This window comes from Acinonyx jubatus, chromosome A3, assembly GCF_027475565.1.
Source record: "Acinonyx jubatus isolate Ajub_Pintada_27869175 chromosome A3, VMU_Ajub_asm_v1.0, whole genome shotgun sequence".
Taxonomy (NCBI): Eukaryota; Metazoa; Chordata; class Mammalia; order Carnivora; family Felidae; genus Acinonyx; species Acinonyx jubatus.
Window position 1 is genome coordinate 56,280,865 of NC_069388.1, and position 21,016 is coordinate 56,301,880.

General features: G+C 42.3%; 1 protein-coding gene across 2 annotated transcripts in view; it reads right to left on the reverse strand.

The window, feature by feature from the left end:
• SLC9A2 (solute carrier family 9 member A2) overlaps window positions 1–21,016 on the reverse strand; it is a 98,983-nt gene that overhangs the window by 12,195 nt on the left and 65,772 nt on the right. For both annotated transcript variants that reach the window (XM_027069370.2, XM_053200375.1), the window contains exons 4-8: window positions 20,442–20,659; window positions 19,840–20,042; window positions 9,534–9,623; window positions 8,897–8,967; window positions 2,265–2,426 (exon numbers count right to left, since the gene is read on the reverse strand). In XM_027069370.2, coding sequence (XP_026925171.1) covers window positions 2,265–2,426; window positions 8,897–8,967; window positions 9,534–9,623; window positions 19,840–20,042; window positions 20,442–20,659 — 744 coding nt within the window. The remainder of the gene's footprint in view (window positions 1–2,264; window positions 2,427–8,896; window positions 8,968–9,533; window positions 9,624–19,839; window positions 20,043–20,441; window positions 20,660–21,016) is intronic.

The window sequence follows — 21,016 nt, forward strand, 5'->3', positions numbered from 1 at the left end:
ATCCTAAATTTAGTTATTTTAGTTTTAGCTCAAATATTCCACTTAGATCTTTTCTATTTATATCATCCCCCACAACAATGTCAAAAGCATCAATGCCATTTTCTTTCCTTATACATACTATTATTTTTATTTTAAAGTCCCTGCCTGATAACTTAATTATGTGAATCCCCTTTATGTCTGTTACTACTCCCTGTTTTTGTTTTATCTTTTTCTCAGTGTTTTCAGTATCTCACTTCCTTGTCTACTCTTATGCTTTGGATTGGTTGATAGACACGATATAGGAAAAATCATGGAAGTAGTTTAAGACTCTTTATAATCTTGTTTTCCTCTGGAGAAGATTTAAGTTTATTTCTCTCAAGCAGCTGGGATAGGAGTAATTACCAATTTCAGATGATTTAAACAATCATGGATTGAGAGAATTCTAGGCTAGACTTCTTTCCCTTGAGGGTTAAAGGGTAGAATTTGGAAGTAATAGCCTATAAGCTGGGTACAAGAACCCCTCCTTCTTAGTAGGTACTGAATTCCAATTGTATTCTGTTTTAGCCTTTTAGACTCTCAGATAACTTCTCTGTGATCCAGGGGAAAAAATGGCACCAAATGCCCGTTCCATCTTCTTGGACTTCCCTTTTCTGTTGACTCTTGGCCAAGATATTCTTCTTTGCACTGGTGCTTTCCAGCTTTTCAGCAGGTTTTAAAAATACATTTTGTGCTTTTTTTTCTAGTTGTTTGCATAGGATGGTTTGGACTACAACACTGAGTCCATTACTGTCAGAAATACAGTTCCTTATTACCTCCCTTTCTGCTTTTCATTTTCTCTAAAGAAAATGTTTCAGGAGCTGTGGAATGGTCAATATGCTACTCATTTACACAGCCACGCAGCTGACCATTAATTCTGTTACCTACTTCCATAACCTTAAGCCTTTGCCTTTCTTCTGCTTACTACCAGCTTCCAAACGAACTATACACAGAGAGTAAAACTAAAATTTCTTAGTGATCGCAAAGATAATGGCTCTCCTTTGTGAAGCTGAATAATTGAATTATCCTTTGCCACAACTGTGAAAGGAATGGTGAGTAAGAAAGATCATTAATTTGTAAAGCTAGAGGGAAACAAAGATCAAGTGTAGCCCCATTTTCTACTTGAAGAAACTCAATCTCAAGGAAATAGATGGACCAGCTTAAGGTCACATAGTGAGTTACTGCAGCGGAGGACTATAAATCAGTCACTGCGCTCAGTCAACTACTGTTCCTAGTGCAATATAATGCCTTTACCTCCAAGCCATTCTTGATCACTATTTCTTTTTATTTTGGATTGGGTAAACTCCCATAATTTTAATAGGGGATGTACAGTCTTAGTAAAAACCCTAGTTAATATGGTTGGGTGTAATTTGGAGTTTCCTTGTCTTATTTCAACTCTCCCATTGATAGCATTCTAATTACATGACATGTTCTTTAAATGCACTTCAAGCTCATCGGTGAAAGAAGAAATCAGCAGAACCTGTAATTTCTGTTATTTTTGTGGCAGGGAAGGACTGATGTTTACACGATAAAATGACCTCATTTGTTAACTGAGCAGTAATTTACTGCTCTGCTATGGACTTGCTATAAAATTTTGGGTAAGTCACTTTACCATTCTGAGTCTTCATTTCCTCATTTTTAAAATTAGGGAGATAGACTAGGTCAGTGGCTCTCAATTCTTGCTGCATATTGGAAATATCTGAAGAACTTATAAATATACCTATACCTGGGCCTTAACACCACAGATCCTGGTTTTATTGGTGTGGGTGAGGCCCAGACATTTGTATCATTTAAATGCTCCTAAGATATTTTTAAGACGCAGCTTAGGTTGAGAACCATCATACCGTATGATCACTAATGTTCCTTGCAAGCCTTAAACTATGATGCATGAATAATCTATGAGGAAATAGCTATATCCACATGCGTATTTATAATAGCACACCTTAAGATATTCCATTTCAAAATGCTCGCTAAAGAGGCACCTTTAATAAGCACTGAATTACATTAAGAAGATAGAATAAAGGCATACCCATCCTAAACATGACAAAGTATTTGCTGACCAGTCAATTCTAAAATAATCTGACATCATGTGACATACGGCACACATTTCTAGGCTGCACATTTTAACCAGGATCTCACTCTTCTGTGAGGTGTCCAGGAAGAGGTCAAATTTGTTATTATTACCGGTTTCCAAAAACTATAAAGACATACACAGGAATACTAACTTTTATTTGCAAAACAGCACTTACTTCAGAGATGCAAAAGAAGGAACAGTACTTATCATCCCCGTCTCTGCCATCTCAATGGCATGTTTTATTTCAAGCTTTTTATATAAAGACACAATGCTTGACTTGGGTTGGTTTTCCCGAATCAAAAGCTTCCGCAGGTATTTGTCATCGAACTTCTTAAACCTGGAAATAAAGAAAATCAGAGCTTCAAGTAATTAATACTAAACTGACAACAACAACAACAACAACAACAAAACAACAAGCCTGCTTTTACCAATAAAATCATTTCTACTATACTTGAGGAAAAACTCAGTAGCAATGTTTAGCTCATCTGATCATTATATATATATATATATATATATATATATATATATATATATATTATGTGTAGACCTCAATGTATGTGCATATATAATATATGTATACATAAATGACACTGCTGTATCCAGCCATGATATACATGTATCTAATATTTACTAATAACAGAGTAAACTACGTATTTTTTTTTAACAATTGCTATTTCACTGCTTCTGCTTTCAACAATATTACTCAAAAGTGTTTTTAATGCTTTCTATCTCCAATATCTCTCCACGGATTTTCTCTTGCACATTCACAAATTACGCTTTTGTCCCCAGCACTCCATTGAAGCTACTTGTACTGAGGTCATCGGTGACCCTACAATATAAATCCAATGGCCAATTATTAGCACTCACCTTTCCTGACCTGTCCTGCTTAATAGGTCATTTTCCGGGACGTCACATTCCCCTGGGCTCCCTCCTACCTCTTTCCCAGTCTCTTTTGTTGGGTATTTTTCGTCTTTCTGGCCTCTTGATGTAGGAGTGCTCAGGGCTCCATCTTGGTCCTCTCTACCTCCACTTGCTCTCTAGCCATCTTGCCCAGTCTCGTGATTTTAATAGCATCTCTGTGCCAGCGACTCCCATATTTGTATCCTGCTGTAGCCTCACCCCCAAATCCCAGAAATGAATATTCAGCTGCCTATTCAACATCTGCACTTGGATATCTAGTTCTCCAACTTGACTTTCCCAGACCGGATGCATCTTCTCCTATAGTTCTCGCCATTTCAGTTAATGACCACTCCACCCAGTCAATTTTGATTCTTCTCCTTCTCTGACATTCCACGTTATGGACTGAATTGTGGGCCCCTGAAAGTTCACAGGTGGAAGTCCTCACCCCCAGTACCTCAGAATGTGACTGTCTTTGGAGATAGGGTCCTTACAGTAGTGATTAAGTTAAAATGAGGTCATTAGGTCAGGTCTCAATCCAATATGATTGGTGTCTCTATAGTAAGAGGAAATTTGGACACAGACACACACACAGAGGGAAGACCATGTAGAGAGGCAGAAGGCGGCCATCTACAAGCCAAAGAGAGGGACTTGTAACAGATGCTTTACTTATAGCCCTCAGAAAGAACCAAATCTACTGATAACTTTGATCTTGGACTTCTAGCCCCCAGAACTGTGAGAAATTAAATTTCTACTGTTTAAACCACCCAATGTGTGGTACTCTAACAACTCTAGCAAACTAATACTCCATGTCCACTCTACCAGAAATTTCTGTTAGTGCCACCATCAGAACACACACACAATCCCACCATGCCTCGGCACTTCTATCCTCCTATCTCTTGGATCCACCCTGATGCAAGACATCATCACCTCTCAGTGGATTCTTTTTTTTTTTAATTTTTTTTTTTTTTAGCGTTTATTTATTTTTGAGACAGAGAGAGACAAAGCATGAACGGGGGAGGGTCAGAGAGAGGGAGACACAGAATCTGAAACAGGCTCCAGGCTCTGAGCTGTCAGCACAGAGCCTGACGCGGGGCTCAAACTCACGGACCACGAGATCATGACCTGGGCCGAAGTCGGCCGCTTAACCGACTGAGCCACCCAGGCACCCCTCTCAGTGGATTCTTGAAACAGGCACCCAGTTGGTCTCCCTGCTTCCACCACCGCATTCCTCCAGACTACCCTCAACACAGAAGCCAGAGCGAACCTGGTAAAACGTTAAGTCAAACCATACAACAATGCCGCATCTCTCTTGAGTAAATGTACAGCGACCTGGGGGCCCTACACAGTTTGGAGCTGTACCTCTTAGCACTGTGCTTCTCACATCCAGCCTCACTGGTGTCCTTCCTGCCCTGGAAACTGGCAGTTCTACTGCCACCTGTGGGGCTTGGTAGCCACTATTCCTTCCACCAGGAGCACCCCTGCCCCACAGTTGCAGACCCCCCTTTAAGTCTTTCCTTAAGAGCCATTTTTCCAAAAGGCTTTCCCATCCATCCCATTAGAAATGCATGCTGTCTCCCTCCCACCCTCCTAACTTCCCATTCTACCTCCCAGATAGATTTCTCTCCATACCATTTATCATTTTCTAACATGCTATATAATTTATTTATCTTGCTTTCTTTCTGTCCCCTAGCACTAGAATGGTATATATGGGCAGAGACTTTTTGTTTTTGTTTTTGGTTTTTTTCCACTTTTTCCTGTATCACCAGTGCCTAGGACAGTGCCTGGTACACTATAAGCATGGATGGTAGAAGAGATCTTTTGCCTCGATTCCTCCCTGTACCTACACCCTCTGCCATATTACTTGGCAATGTCCTTCCGCCACGGCCTAGGTGACCTGTGCTGTCCTGTTTCCTGCCACTGGCCCCAATAACGTTACTTGCTCTGGTCAGTGGGCTACAGCAGACGTGATGATTGGGGCAGAGGCTTAAAACAGACTTGTTGGCTTGCGCTTGCGTATTGAAGCTTATCTCTTTTGTTTTCACAATTACCATGAGAAGGACATGCATGGAGTGACTCATGAGTCCCAGGACAAAGGTGAATGCCACACGAAGCAGAGCTCTGTTACTCCAGTCACATACAAGAAGGCCAGCCAGGATGAGCTGACAACTAGCCAACCCCCTGAAGCATTAGCAAGACCTGTCCGCATCAGCCCGGCGCAGCCCCAGATCCTGGACTCGCAGACGCGTGACTCATATGCTTTCATAATGTGACTGTTGTTTGGACAGCTGTATATCAGGGCAGTTTATTATGTAACATTATTATGCCAACAGGTAAGCAAAACAGCATGCAATAAATATTTGTTGAGAAAGAAAGAAATGCATTACAGGGATCACCATAAGCCCAAAGAGGTTTATAGGTACACCTGTGCTATGAAAGGAAACAATGTGAACCCACATTCTTGGTACTAGTCCTTTGTTCTGTACTGGAGGGCTATGAATAATTAAAGAGAGCCATCCTTTCCACTGGGGCCACAACACTAAACACACAGCTAACTTTTTTCTCCGTTTATTCTCAACTTCATGTTAGGCCCATTAGGCCAGGACTCCCGGCATCAGCAACACATCTTTTCACTGTATTTTTTTTTAACGTTTATTTATTTATTTAGAGAGAGAGAGAGAGAGAGAGAGAGAGAGCAAGTAGGGGGAGAGAGAGAGAGAGACAGAGACAGAGAAATCCCAAACAGGCTCTGTGTCGTTAGCGCAGAGCCCAGTGCAGGGCTCGATCTCACAAACTGTGAGACGAGGACCAAAGCCAAAATCAAGAGTCGGACTCTTAACCAACTGAGCCACCCAGGTGCCCCACAGCAACACCTCTTTTTAAACTTCTGTTATTTTTATTATTGCTTTAGCTTTTCAGTAGAGATCAACAGAAGAATTAACATCAAGGGCAATGACATCTGATCTATTTAGCATAGGAAATATGTACTTTCTTTTCTTTATTTCCACACCTTTCATTTCTCTGCCAAGCCACACCTAGGTGCTTTCTTCCTTTCGCCATCATTAGGCAACTTTTACCAAGTCTGAGAAACTTCCCTACTCAAAGGATTGCGCCTTACCCTTCCTCAAAGCATCAAATGCCTCAAGAATTCTCTGGCAAGACCACTAGAAATTTACAGCATGAGGATTCCAGACGAAATGGAAAGATACCCAACATACCTGAAACAATCCACTTCTTCATATGTGATCTTTAACATCAACAATCATGTACATACCAGAGATAGGATCTGCGGAAAGCTAATTTTAAAAATGGCCTGCGTCAGCACCAAATTCCTCCACACCCACACCCACTTCCCTGCTCTACCTGCGACATACAATGTACTTGACAGTCCAGAGAAGTATTTGAAATCTACCTGGAGAATATGAGGCATGGAAATATACAGGACTGAAATGAAGTATGCACACTGCAGAGAAAAACGTGAGACACGCCGCAATACCACCTTTCGGACAGGAAATCAGAGTTGGCTCTGCCCTCTTTAGTATTTATGGTCCAATTACCCTGGCAGCATGTAGAAATCAGTCTGGAGCAGACTCCCGTACCCCAGAGACAGAGTATCTCTGCCTGCAAGACAGGATGTAGCCAGACTTTTCTCTGCTGTTCCAGATCAAACCCACAGAATCCCAGGGTCCACCAATCCCTCCTACCACTGTCCCAGCGGCTGCGGACCTGATGCCTACATCTATCTACTCATGTCTACTTCCCCCTGTTTGGGAGGCAGAGGAGTGGTATAAATCTTTAATTTCATCGCCCCTTTGGAAAGGAACCAACCGTTGTGGGCTACTACACTCTCCTGTCCCTCCAGGGAAGGAAGGGGTGCCTAGAGAAGGGAGAAAAGTGGTCGGGTGGAAAGGGAGGATATAGGTGGAAAACGGGCTGGGCTGAGAAAACAAGAGAGAGAGAGAAAGGCAGAAAAGTCTGTACTGCTGGCTTGGCAAAGACAAGGATCCATCTTTGTTAGGAAGGTTCCAGCGATGTAAAGCAGGGTAGCGTAGAAAGTCACAGCAGAGATGGGTAGGTTCTCTCATCTACCTCCTGCCTGCAAAAAATGTAAAATCCTGCCCAAGATAAACGGCCATTTTTCTCCATATTTTTACGATGGAGAGTTCAGTTTGCTTTATTACTTTGTGCTCCCATGTGGCTAACTGGGCACTCTCTCCAGACAAATGAAATATTTTTTCTTTACTTAATAAAGTAACACTAAAGGTCGCTAAAAGGTCCACCAAGGTCCACTAAAAGGTCCAAGGAACTTTTCTACATTAATAGAAAAGTGTAGCCAGGTTTGTAAAGGTTGCTCTCGTACTTAGAGTCTCTGTAAACTCATTTGATCACCTAATGATATCACACACACACATGCATACGTTCACACACACCGGTTTGCTGTGTGTCTGTGTTGTTACCTCTATTTTACTGCAAAATTTTAAAGTCCTGAGTTCATGGTTTAGATTTCTCGTGTAATCCAATACCATGTCAGAACATGTAAACAAACAGTAAGTACGCAAAAACTCCCTTATGTGAAACCACATAAATTGGTATGTTGGTCAACTTCACGTAAGTTAGCAGGGAGAGGGAGGGGCTCTAGCAAGTCAGGCAAGCAAAGGCAAGCAGCAGAGGAATCTACCAAAATATAGTTTAAATCTGTCTGTCTGTCTGTCTCTTTCAAAAGGTTCTCCTCAACAGTGATGGGCTGATAAGTGTTAACAAATTGTTTTATGACAAACCAGAAAAAGGCTCTGGTTCAGAGCATTTGTTAGCTCCATGGCAAACTCCTGCCATGGCTGACTCAACCTACCCGTGTGGATGGCAGTGAAGGCGCACGATCAGCTCCTGGTGGTCGGGTGGGCTGGCTCCTCCACTCTGTGGTCCCCAGCCCTGCTGTCACACTAATCCTTACTGCTTGATCCCAAAAGTCCGGTTTTCAGTTAATATGAAAGCATGTACCTAATTCTGTACCTAATTCTGCCTGGCTAGTGTACCTTGTCCATTTCAACTCTAAGATCCTTGAGGAGAAGCACTGAATCTTCTTTATCCACCGCAGAGACTTTAAAGGTTAAAACAAAACAAAACAAGGACAAAGAAACAAACAAAAACGGACAGAGACAGACACATTTATATAAGCACACACAATATGTCGTGTAAGTGTAGATTGAAAAGCCTTTGTTATTTGTATTTTAAATCTATTTGTAAAATGCGTGTTATTCTATTTATATCCTCAGGTGCTCTGAAGCTCTGCACTGGACAAGGCCCCTCAACAAGCGTGGGAGAACAGACAGTAACAGAACCCTCAGTTTTTAACCAAATGGACTACATTCCTCAGCCTCCTGTGCAGTGAGAACTGCCCACGTAATGGAGCCCTGGCCCTATAGTGCCAGGCCATGTGTGTAACTGGAAGAATTCTGTGAAAGCTTCGGACAGCTCCATTTCAGAGGAAGCTGGTACATATTCCTTGTCTCTTCATTATCTTTCTTCCTACGTGCAGCCTGGAATGTGTGCATGATGACTAATGCTGCAGCAGCCACTCTGGTCTAAGAGGCAACCTTGGAAACGGAAGTTGTTGGTGGATTCACCTAGACAGAAGGGTCTAGGATTCACCTAGAACCACAAGCGGTCCATGGAGCAGAGCTCACCTATTAATGCCTACGTGGTCTACAGAGCTCTGGCTTTTTACAGAAGAGAAAAGTAAGCTTCTCTCTTGTTCTAGGTGTCTGTGGTTGTTGAACTTTATCTTAAAGGATAGAGGCTGGCACAGCGCAGGAAAGGTGTGCAACTCAGAAAAGTAACACAGCTCAGTAAACCGTGCTTCCAGAGCGAGCCAGAGCCACTTCAGAATATAATGGCGCAAGACCTTCTTACTTGTCTCTCCAAAAGTTGTGACCCCAATGTCCACAAACATCTTCAATCCCGGTCTTCACATGATCAAAAAACTAAAACGGAAAAAGCAGGCTCTTGATTAATTGTTACCTGAAATCACTAATTTCCACTCTACTGCTACCACTTCTAAACTCTGAAGACGCGGATCATTTTTTGTTTCGTTTGCTGTTGTTGTTGTTGGGTTGTTTGCTCATTTTGTTTTGTTTTTACTGCAAGCCACAAAACAATAATGCACCTCCAAACAAATTGATGTGTATTATATCAATATTAGGCAATTCTCAGGTTAGTTTTCTCATCGTAACACTTTGCTCATAATTTTGGAAAATAATGACATACAGTGATAGTTTTCCAGCAGAAACATTTTCAGGTTGAATGAAGTAACAAGAGGGATTTCTTGTGCCCCTATTCCCAAGAGGTCTAGCGGGTCAATTTGGAGAAGCCACTCTGGGGTTGTGCTCGTTCTATTCCCCCTACTCATGCCTTCCTTGGCCCCCCTTCCCTTTTATCCTTTGCCATTTCCCTCTCCTTCAGGAAATGAACACCTTAATATCAAGTGGTCGACCGAATCCAACAATTTTTTCTCTTATCGTTTCAACCATTACATTACATTAACACTTACCCGGCAATGGATTTCTTCACTGACCGCTTGCTGTTTCTTATTGGACTTCTTCACATCTAGAAATTCCACCAGCGGTCGGATAGTAATTCCCTACGTAGGAAAAAAAAAAAAGTGTATCTTCTTATAAAATTAAGTTAAAAATTCAAGAATAACTTTTATTCTTCTAAGCTTTGATAACTAACAAAAGATACCCTCCTCTACTAGAAACACAACAATGGACAAAGTACAAGACGTTGCAAACAGACTTTAAGTAAGTTATTCTAAGAAACAGAGAAAGAAAGAAATTCTAAGAAATAGTAAAGTATTACCCAAGTCAGAGGAATCACCTACTTGCAGTACCCATAGAAAACTTTTCAGTAATTCTTATATTCATTACTTTATTAAAACCACTTTATTGAACTTCTGCACAAATGTTAGGGTCTTGGGCATTTGGGACACAGTTAAGGCACTCAGCTCTAGGACTTTGTAATTTTACAGAGAGAAGGATACACCAAAAACAGTTATAAAGTAGGCAAAAGGAAGAATGAGAGATAACCAGGAAGCCCATCCAGGAAGGCTTCCTGGAGAGGGAATACTGGATAACAGTCTTAAAAGACATTGGAAGCGTATCGTAGCAGGGCCAAACACGAGCAAAGAATCAGCAGTGAGAAAGGGTACAGAGGGGTTTGGGCACATTTGCGAACTTGAAAAATGGACAGAACCATAAGGTATTTAGTAATCTAAGAAAAGAAAAAAATATCCTTAATATAAAAAAAAAAAAAATCTGCCAGAAATCTGTAGTGAACATCTGACTTAATCATTAAACATTAAAAGCCTTTCCATTAGAACTAGAAATAACACAAGGATACTCCTTATCTGCTATTTGACACAGTTCTGCATGTCCCAGCCAATTTAATAAGAGACAAACAGGTAGAAGTAGAGATAATAAAAATGAACTAACAAGATTTTTGTTGCTCATGAGCGATCTAGTTTTTGTCCTAAAATATCTAAGACGATCTTTTTTCATTAAAAAATACCAAGAAAATTTAATAAAGTCACTAGACACAAAATCAACATACACAAATCTATCCCATATCCTAATTTAAAAAAAGAAACAGAACACTTACATGAAAGAACACATATATATAATACTAGTGTGTGCCAGTATGTAATAACATATAAAATATATGCTAGTATACTATATAGATACTAAATATATATTATATACTCCATATATGCATATTATGAAATATATGCTCCCATCATGAAATGCACAAAACCTTTATAAAAATAACCATAAAAATTAATAAAGGATATTTAAAAGACTTGAGTTTTAAAAAGACACAGTTCCTAGATGGGATTACATTACAGTATGATCCTGACAATTTTATCTCAGTACATGCAATAAAATTCCGGTAACATACTCCAAAGTATTTTTACTAACAGAACTTAAGAGGCTGGCTCTAAATTAGTCTGGAAGAGTACAGATAGCCAGGAAAACTTAGAAAAAGGAGAATGAGGAGGAAGTTACAGATATCAAAACAACCAGTTAATAGACTTAAAATTATGAGATACTAGCACTAAAACAGGCCAGGTAAGGAGGTGGTGAAAATGTGGGGTCAAGGAAGATCCCCAAGTCTACTGCATGGTAGGCAGATGCATGGCCCTTCTTGGCATGGGGAACACATGAATGGGGGGGGGTGGTAACTGGGTTTTTTGGGGGGTGGATACACATATTAAAATATGTTCCCTGCCATGTATTTGATTTTGTCTTGCCTTTCCACATGTCTTTGAGAATGTTTTTGATAATATAAACTGTGACACACACACACACACACACACACACACACACACACACTTTTTACACTTTTTTTTAATGTTTATTTATGTTTGAGAGAGAGACACAGAGCATGAGCAGGGGAGGGTCAGAGAGAGAGGGAAACACAGAATCCGAAGCAGGCTCCAGGCTCTAAGCTGTCAGCACAGAGCTTGACATGGGGCTTGAACCCATGACCCGTGAGATCATGACCTGAGCCGAAGTCAGCCCCTTAACCGACTGAGCCACCCAGGTGCTCCCCACCTTTTTTAAAAATTTTTTTAATGTTTATTTTTGCAAGAGAGAGAGATACACAGAGTGTGAGTGGGGGAGGGTCAGAGAGAGAGGGAGAAACACACACACTTTTTAAAGGAGGTTATCCACTGTGTTCTATCAATCCAGCTTCAGGTATTTTTAGGTTTAACTTTCTGGAGTGTGAACTCATTTTGACCAAATTTGGTATATAAGACACACATTATGTTCTACTTGCATTTCAGTCTGTCACTCTGAAATAATATAAGAGGTGATACACAGTTTTCCAATCAACAAGTATTCTGTGATTTTTAACTTCTATAAATGAAAATAGGTGTAAACACGTGGTTTACAGAGATGGGTGATTCCATTGAATTTGAGATTCCATGAAAACACTGATTTAATGATCACTCCAGGAAAAAAAAAATCAACAAAATCAGTGTCATGTAGAAACTATCTAATGTGTTCTAAGGACACTAGCGGTTGTTTTCATGCTTTTTTTCTATCAGTATCCATTTAGTAAAAAAATAAACAAGGGCCCAGGCATTGTAATATAGGGGACGTAAAAATAAAGACAGGACACGGGCCCCGATCCACATGTGGACACCTTCCACCGGACATATAATCTAGAAGTTAATGTACTGCTACAAATAAAAGAAAACTGATGAACTACAGGAAGCAAGTGCGGTCTGGTGCTTAGGGCAAATCCAGTTTCCAAAAACACCACTTATTTTAGTTTATAATTAATAAAATCTATCGGTTATATGCAATGGATCACTGGTACAATATTTTGACAACCTGTTCTTAAACAGCTCCTTTAAGAGTCTCCTATTTGCTCTTTGAAGTATTTGCAGTTGTCATGTCATGTCAACAGGAATTATTTGATAGGTTCCTCTCCTTCCCTTCTTCCTTCCTTCCTCAGTCCATCTATTTTGGAGGCAGAGTATGTGGCATCTGCATATGTCATATTAAGTTCCCCAAGCTGGATGCGCTCTTCTAGGAGCCCTGGGTCTTGGGTTGGGAGAAACAAAGGGGGAAAACAACAACAACAGCAACAACTAACCCTTGAGAAGTCACCTTATTTTACCACACTGGAAAATTTCTAATTTAGGTCACTTGGGAAGCAACCTGATCAGCGTGTTACCATCCGTGTGGGTTAAAAACAAAATAAAGAAACCCCTTGGTTCTCCATCAAACCACTGAAAAGCGCATCTGCAAAGTACGAGTAAAATGTTCACCCATTCATTCGGCTTTGGCACAACGAACATAACACCGCAGGGCCAGACACCATGGAAGGGAATATTTAATAGCAGGTGCAAACAGAAGGACAGCGAGGTGAGCCTTGTTTTCTACCTGGTGCCACCCCTGTTTCCACCCACCTTGCCTGCTTCTGTTCCCAGTAACAAGTCACGAAAAAGAGCTGCTGTCTGATTAAGTAATGAGCATTCTTTTGGTTTAAGCTTTTGGAAGAAAATGAGTTGGGTGGTTGGTTTTAATTAAATTTTACCAAAAAAAAAAAAAAAAAAAAAAAAAAGGAGGTTGGGCAGGGGAACTACCTTCTATTTCTTTGCTGATTCAGCAGACAATTTCCAGAACAACTTGGGGAAACTCTCTTATTAAAAAATGGTGCTATCATTGCTATGCGTAGCCCATATCCTATGTAAGGCCGTGCTCACATTACAAACTTGATCACAGAGATTGTAAACCCAGTTGCACACACAGTATTGATTTTTGAATGGGATAAGTGGGCAAGAACCATAAAAGTGTTCACACGGTGCTCATGCTCTTCACCCCCCAGTCTCCCGGCTTCTGTTTACATTTCTTTCTGAGCTTAACCACATTGCCTGGTATCTGACCATCATCTGTCTGTCTCGTCCCCTAAACCAAGTCTTTCCCTTTACTGTGCCATCAATGTTTCTCTCTACTGTACCAGCATTCAGGCATGCTACTATAGCTCCCACTTTGAAAAACAAAAACCAAAGCCCACACAGTCCCTTCTAGCTACTACCCCTTTCCTCTCCCAGATCTCAACAGACTTGCCTTATGTCTCCTGTCTTCGATCTCTCTTTATCCTTCTCCCTGGAATCCAATCGACTTGTGTTTCCTCACCATCGAACCCCAGCACTCTTGTGAAGATGTCCACTCATCACAGACTTGCTGCATCCAACAGTCCACTCTCTGCTCCCATCTCACCTGACCATGCACCCCCTTTATCACAGTTACCAGAACCCTCTCCTTCCTGAACACTTTCTTCACTTGACTTCTGGATGAGCCCCTCTTGCTCTTTCCCCCACTTTACTATTCACCTTTCTCATTCTCCTAGGCTGGTTCCTAAACATTTTCTTGACTTCTCAATATGGATAGGCCTCCTCTTCTGTATTCCTCCTATGCTTGCTCCTGAATAGTTTCTTCCAGACTCATGCTTTAAAAACCATGTATATACCAGAGTCTCAAATTTCTATCTCCCAGTGAGGAGACAGCGTCTCATAAATTCTAGGCCCATATATATAATTGCCTAGTCAATATTTCCATTTAGATGTCTAATAGGCAAATATTCATATCCAAAATGTACATGTCCAAAACTGAACACCTGGTTCCCCACCCTTCAAACCCAATACCCACCCCCGGTATTAATTTAAACATTGCCTTCTCTCACCTGGTTGCTCAGTCACAAACCCTTGGAACTATCTTTGTGCTTTCTCCCACATCCTAAATTATTCACCTACTTTTTTTTTTTCTTATCTTAAAAATTCCTGATCATCTTGTCATTTTACTGCAGGACCAGAATGAATTTTTGTTAATTTCATAGCCCCCTCCCCACTCACTTAGTAATGATGTATGTTAATTAAATATGGAAGGTGTCACTGTTACACTACATACATATCTTAAATATGACCATTCATTTAACAAATCAAAGCACACTTGAAGGTCCTCGCAATATCTATAAAATAGTTGGCATCATTGGGCCAGTTTGAGAAGCTAAGTCAGCAGAGATACTTGTTGTTGAAAAAGGCCAGCCCACCTCGGATTCTGAGTGTCCCACCCATTCTTGCAGGGGGTACCAATAACGCGGGGCCTCAACCACTTTTACCCAGGCCATTTTTCAGGGTTGCATTTGCAACAAGCAACATTGAGGGATGAGGTAATATCCCCCTCAAGACAAAGAGAGATAGAGCCTCAAGCTCAGTGCCTGTGTCCCGTCTCCTGCCACGCACCACACGTGCAGACCTCCATTGTGAGTCCTCTGTGGGGAAACCCCGGGGGATGGAACACTGACACAAACCAACACGAAGCTCCGGCTACTCCTTTGGCCATGTGTGAGAAAGTCCCTCGTCTCTGATTCACGAGTCAGAATCTTCTCTGACTTCTTTGATTCATGGAGTCGTCTGCAAGTATCCGTGGAAATTTGACAAGGAGGTTAAACTCGTTAACTTGCAAACAGGGTAAAATCTCAGATGCTTTACAGTTCTGAACAACGACTTACAACAACACTTATCTGCAGTGGAGACTGAAAGAGACTGGCCAGGACAGCCTGACCCCAATGTCTGTGCTTTCTACTGCTGGACTCTACCTCATCCCCAATCTTGAATATAATTTTAAAACAGGAGAGACAGCTTATATTTTATGTATCATTACCTATCTTATCTAAAAGAAAATGAATTCACATGCTCAAGGGATCAGATTGTTTACTCATTCAATATTCCACAAGCAAGACTGTACTCTGGTAACATGTTAATGTGTTTCATAAAGAGGCAACCTTCTCTAATTATCACCATGACTCAAGGAACGCTAAAATTCTCCTTATAAATCTTGGTGTCACACAATAAACCATGTCATGTGGAATTCTATTTTAGAATATAGTGCTGATAACTCAACAGTATTAGAACGGAGGCGCTCATCATATAAGAAATAGTGAAATAAGGGGGGAAGGCATTTTGAAGTTTCATGATAGATCCATCAACATAAAAGTTGTCATTTGAAAAAGAATGCATAGCCCTTAATCAGAAGGCACAATTTTATGCATATATTATAATTATTTCTGGTATGTTTATAATCCATTTAAGTATTTTCTTCCAGGTTTCTTTCCCCGAGTCCCTTAATTATGGATGTATTCTGGAAAAAATATCCTCTCTTAAGGAAGTGTGTGTGCATTTGTGTGTGTGTGCATGTGTGTGTTCATAACCCAGAGGCTCTTAAGAACTAGATTTAGGGGAGCCTAGGTGGCTCAGTAGGTTAAGCGTCCAACTTTGGCTCAGGTCATGATCTCATGGTTTGTGGGTTCAAGCCCCGCATCGGGCTCTGTGCTGACAGCTCAGAGCCTGGAGCCTGCTTTGGTTTCTGTGTCTGCCTCTCTCTCTCTGCCCTCCCACTCTGTCAGAAATGAATAAACATTAAAAAAATTAAAAAATAAAAATAAAAAGAGCCAGATACATTAGTCTCCAATCTGTGCACACAAAAGGGTGGGCAAACAACAGTGACAGGAAGATTATGGGAAGTATGGAATATAGAAATTCCTCTCCTTCAGGGGCATCAGAGAGAGCTTTGCCAGGTTATCCTTAAGCCGAATCAGAGGAGAAGACTATCCATGGTGTATGCTTACAGACTCCCAAATGTTGACCCCCAAATATCTCCATCACTGAAGGGTTAATTTGATATACCTACTATACCAAATATAGCAAATACATCTAAACTATTCTGTCTGTGGCCAGTGTTTTTTCATTTGTTGCATCAAAAACTCTGTTAATCGCAGTTAAGTCTGGATATACATGCTGTTCATTCAAACTGGGTGTGTAGGCTTTAAATATGGGTATGTCAAGTTCACCTGTATCTTTTGGTTGATTTACAGTTCCAAAAAGCCAAGATACTATAAGCATAATAATGGCACTCTATATTAATCACCTATATTCACACATTCATTGAATAACTGTTCACTTTTCTGTAATACTTTCCTTTTCCCTATGTTATGTTTGTTCTGATTGTAGAAATGCAATCTTATGCCTGTTGACTCTAATAACTAAAACATCTGAGGTTGTATTTTGTATGTCCTCTCCTGAATTACATCTTCCTATTTAGTCATTTTTTTTTTTAATGTTTATTCATTTTAGAGAGAGAGTAGTGTGAGCAGGGGAGGGGCAGAGAGAGTGAGCAAGGCAGAGGATCTAAGGCGGGCATTGCACTGACAGCAGCCAGCCCGATGGGGGCTCGCACTCTCAAACTGTGAGATCATGACCTGAGCTGAAGTTGGACACTCAACTGACTGAGCCACCTTAGTCAGGCGCCCCTTAGTCCTTTTCATTATATTTTACAAAAGCATGTGCCCCTGATGTCGGGGGAGGGGGCTGGTTCTGCACTATAGGTATTTGAGAAGCACTGGTGTAGGTAATTAATAGCAGCTGATATATTCATCTCCAAATGACCTAGTTCCTAGTTACCCCAGGCTGACTTGGTTCTATTTTTGTATTCGACACCTTAAGTTCTGAGGGCACGGAGGAGTCCAGAGCACTGACCAAGCCTTGGCAGGGCTCGCTAGGAGTGCTAAGGACAGGGCAGCTGGCCTAGGAGAGGCAGTAGTTCACTCACTCTTGCCTGACTTTTCCCCTCGAGCCGGATGCCCCAGGATGGATGCTCCGGAGAGATTAAAACGCTCAAGGCAAAATGGATTCAATGCACAATTTTGCCTCAGGTAACGTGTGGGGGTAGCAAATTGGATGACTTTTTACAAGAATCCTGTAAACACCACAGTAAAGAGATAAAGACAAGGTCAGTTTGCTTCTCCTGTACACCCCCAGGTGACTCACTGAGCGTAAGAAGGGGACTCCAGCCAACATGGGATATTTGAACCACAACTAGTATGTGTGACTATAACCGGCACTGTTATGAATCATAATCTGATAGGTAATGTCTTCTCTGAGTGAAGTCAATGGAATTCAGTCATTCTGAGCTCATCTGTGGGGTCAGAGTCCTAGGCTTAACCTCAGCTTCTGTCATTCGCCTATGTGTGTCCTTGAGTCAGTCTCCTTTCTCTCTTTCAGCCCCATGGGGCTCGTGCTCAAAGGTTTATTGTGCAGATGAGATAATGCACAGAGGAAAGTCCTTGTCTGAATACCTGGCACAGGATCACTGATGGGTACCAGCAGTCTGAAGGTGCTGAGGACAAAGACAGTAACAAAAAGTGGCTACTTCTTGACTTAGGAAAGGGTCACCCAAGGCATTCTTCTCCAGGATTCCTCAGACAGGACAACCCACTGTCCCCAGCACTGGGAGGTATGAACGGATGAAGGATGAACTGCTTTTTGGGGAACTGATCAGCGGGAGGAAAAGGAGCACAGTGAGTCACAATACTGAATGCTTATTATGTACTTTATTGAGAGTCAAGACCAAATTGGTCTCTGCACCACCTTTTACTATGCGTGTAAATTTAGGAAAGCGACTTAAGCATAGGCTCAGTGTCTCGGTTTCCTCCTCTGTAATATGGGGTTAGTAACAGTGAGTCCTAGAGTTTTGTGCCATAGAACTGTTATGAGGATCGAATGAGATACTATAAGAAGAGCTTAGACCTGAGTGAGGCAGCTAGGAAGCATTCTGTGATGAACTGTTGAACAAAGTGTTTTTTCTTTAAAGTACCTCCTGGGTTTCCCCCTTTGTCATTATCACTTGCTCTCGGTGTCCTTGGCTATCTCCTTCTTCTCCCCAGTGTCTTAGAGTTGGGCTGCCCCAGAGACCAGTTGCTGGTCCCGTATATGGGCTTACTTGATATATATGTTCACTCCCTTGGCAACAGGTCCGGTTTCATGGCTTCCAACACCAGCTCTCTGCAGATGACCAAGCTATCTCCTGAATCCCAGGCTCAGGACCCTGCCTGCTCATCCCTCTGCTTGTAGGTTTACGCAGCACCCCTAACCCAGCGTTGCATGTAATCGAGTCCAATCCCTTCCACCCATACCCTTCCCTCCTCACTTAAGAGCAAGTCGCCCATCCTAGCTGCTCAGACCCAAAGACCTTGCATCCTCTGTGTTCATCCCCCATCCCTCACCGTGTTCATCCCCCATCCCTCCAGCCACACTGGCCAGGAACACATTGCCTGCAGACCTATGGTCCTACCTTCCCAGAATGTTCTTGAGCTCAGCTAATTCCTTCACCCCCTACCAGCCTTTGATCCAGTGTCACTTGATCCAGTGTCGCCTTCCATGACGACTCTATTTAGAACTGCAACTCCCCTGGGGAGTCTGGGTGGCTCAGTAGGTGAAGCGTCCAATTCTTGATCTTGGTTCAGGTCACGAGCTCATGGTTTGGTGAATTTGAGCCCCACATCGGGCTCTGTGCTGACAGTGTGGACCTTGCCTGGGATTCTCTCTTTCCTCTTTCTCTGACCCTGCCACACTTGCACACACGCTCTCTCTCTCTCTTTCAAAATAAACATTAAAAATAATTTTAAAAAGAACCGCAACTCCCTGTCATTTACCACTCCACCCTCGCCTGAGCCCTTACTTCTCCTTATATAGCACCTTTTACCTTCTTACATACTCTATAATTTACTCACTCACCATGTCTGGGGTCTAGTTTCTGCCATCCCCTCTGGGATGCTAAGTTCACAAGGACAGAGATATTTCTGTGTTTTGTTCAGTCACGGATCCTAAGCCCCCAGAGCACTGTCTGGCACATCGTAGGAGTCCCAATACATATTTACTAAGTGAGTATCTGCGAAATATAATCTCCTAAGGGCTGGCTCATTAACTTAAAGAGACTGGTTGGCGAAGTCAGGATCCTGACACGAGCCCGTGTTCTTCCTACCACACTTTCTGCCTCCTGATACTAAACATGTATTCACACCGCCCATCATTTGCAGGGACACACTGCTATGCAGTCAACTAATGTCAAATTGCTGTGGGAAGGTCATCACACAAGTAGCATTTAACGAGCACATTTACTAGGTCAGAGAGTAAGACAAATGACAAGGGTTAGCAAGCTCAGTTCATAAGTTTCCAGTAGTAAGCTTAGATCACTTAGCTGAGTTTCCTTAAATAAGAATTCCTGTGAGGGGGGTGGGGGGGGGCAAGCAAACAAACTGGATTCTCCCAGGGTCCCGTACCATCAGGTGACATGAGAAGACAGCACTTTCCCTAACGTCACAACTGCCAAAGTTCCAACCCACCTTTGCCACTTTGTATCCTGCAAAAGGAGTACATTATGATAGCCCGAAAGATCTGGTCTCCTCTTGGTAACCAGACAGACTTTGCCGGAACAAAGAAACTTACTCACCAGGATGAAGACAGTAAAGAATATGACAACGATTGCAGCTGTAATGAACAGCTTTTTCCGAGGAAACACAGCAGCAGGTAGGAGAAACACAAGCGCAAAGCAGATGGCACCTCGGAGCCCTCCATAGGCAATGATGAACTGATCCTTAAAGGTCAGGGGAATCGTCCGGAACCAGTTAATGACCTGAGTCAGGACAAAGACACCTGAGAACAAAAAGCAAAACCAAAGAGAGCAGACTGTGTGAGGCCGGGACGTGAAACTAGGAAGACTCATTTTCTGCGCTTCTGTGGCACACGGGCAGGGTATCTAATCTAAGTCCCATGATCTTCCCCTGCACCTCCGCTCTCAGGCGCGCGTCCTCGTTGTTCCAGGATAATGGGAGAAAACGTGGACTCAGAGAGGCCCAGAGAGGTTAGTCTGACTTACAGCATAGTCACGAAGGTACTTGGGGATGGAAAGCATCTATCAGGAATGGGGAAGAGGGGGAGGAGAGGGCGAGGGAGAAGACAAGGAAGAAGACGAAGGAGCAGCAGCCAAAGGGAGGACAAGAAGAAGCGAGCCCCATTCGTCTGAGCGTTCATTTGCGAAACAAGCACCATTACCCAGCGCTCGCCAGATGAGACAGAAGGCAAGAGTGAAGCACACGAAGGCCCAGTTCCACTCGTGGTTCTTTCCAACGGTGGACACGCCCATGAAGATGAAGATCAGGGTCTCGCTGACGCTGCTCAGCATCTTCATGAAATACTTGATGGTCGTGTAGGACTTCTGAGATACGTTTTCTTCAACATACTTATTCATAGTCATTGCACAGGCGGTGATTCTGCAAGAAAAGATGCAGCTCCTATTGAAACATGACATGGATCCTAATTAGAATATGAGTGTCAGCACTTAAGGGCTCAATGGCGGCTCTACCCTTCTGCCAGTCACTATAGTGTTATTGATTGACCGGTGTAAGTGAACGTGACGTGCGTCATCGGACCCCACTGTCCCTGGAGGTCTTCATCAGTACCTATGGCTTGAACGTCTCAGCTCTGCCCAGCTTTGTAGTCTATGGGCACGGGCACCTGCCAGCATCATAAAAACAAGTCCACGATAAATTCAAAACCTGTCGTCTTCCCACAAAACCGGCTTCATCATCTCTATGCCTCCAGTGCCTAAAATGCTAAGGTAATGCCTA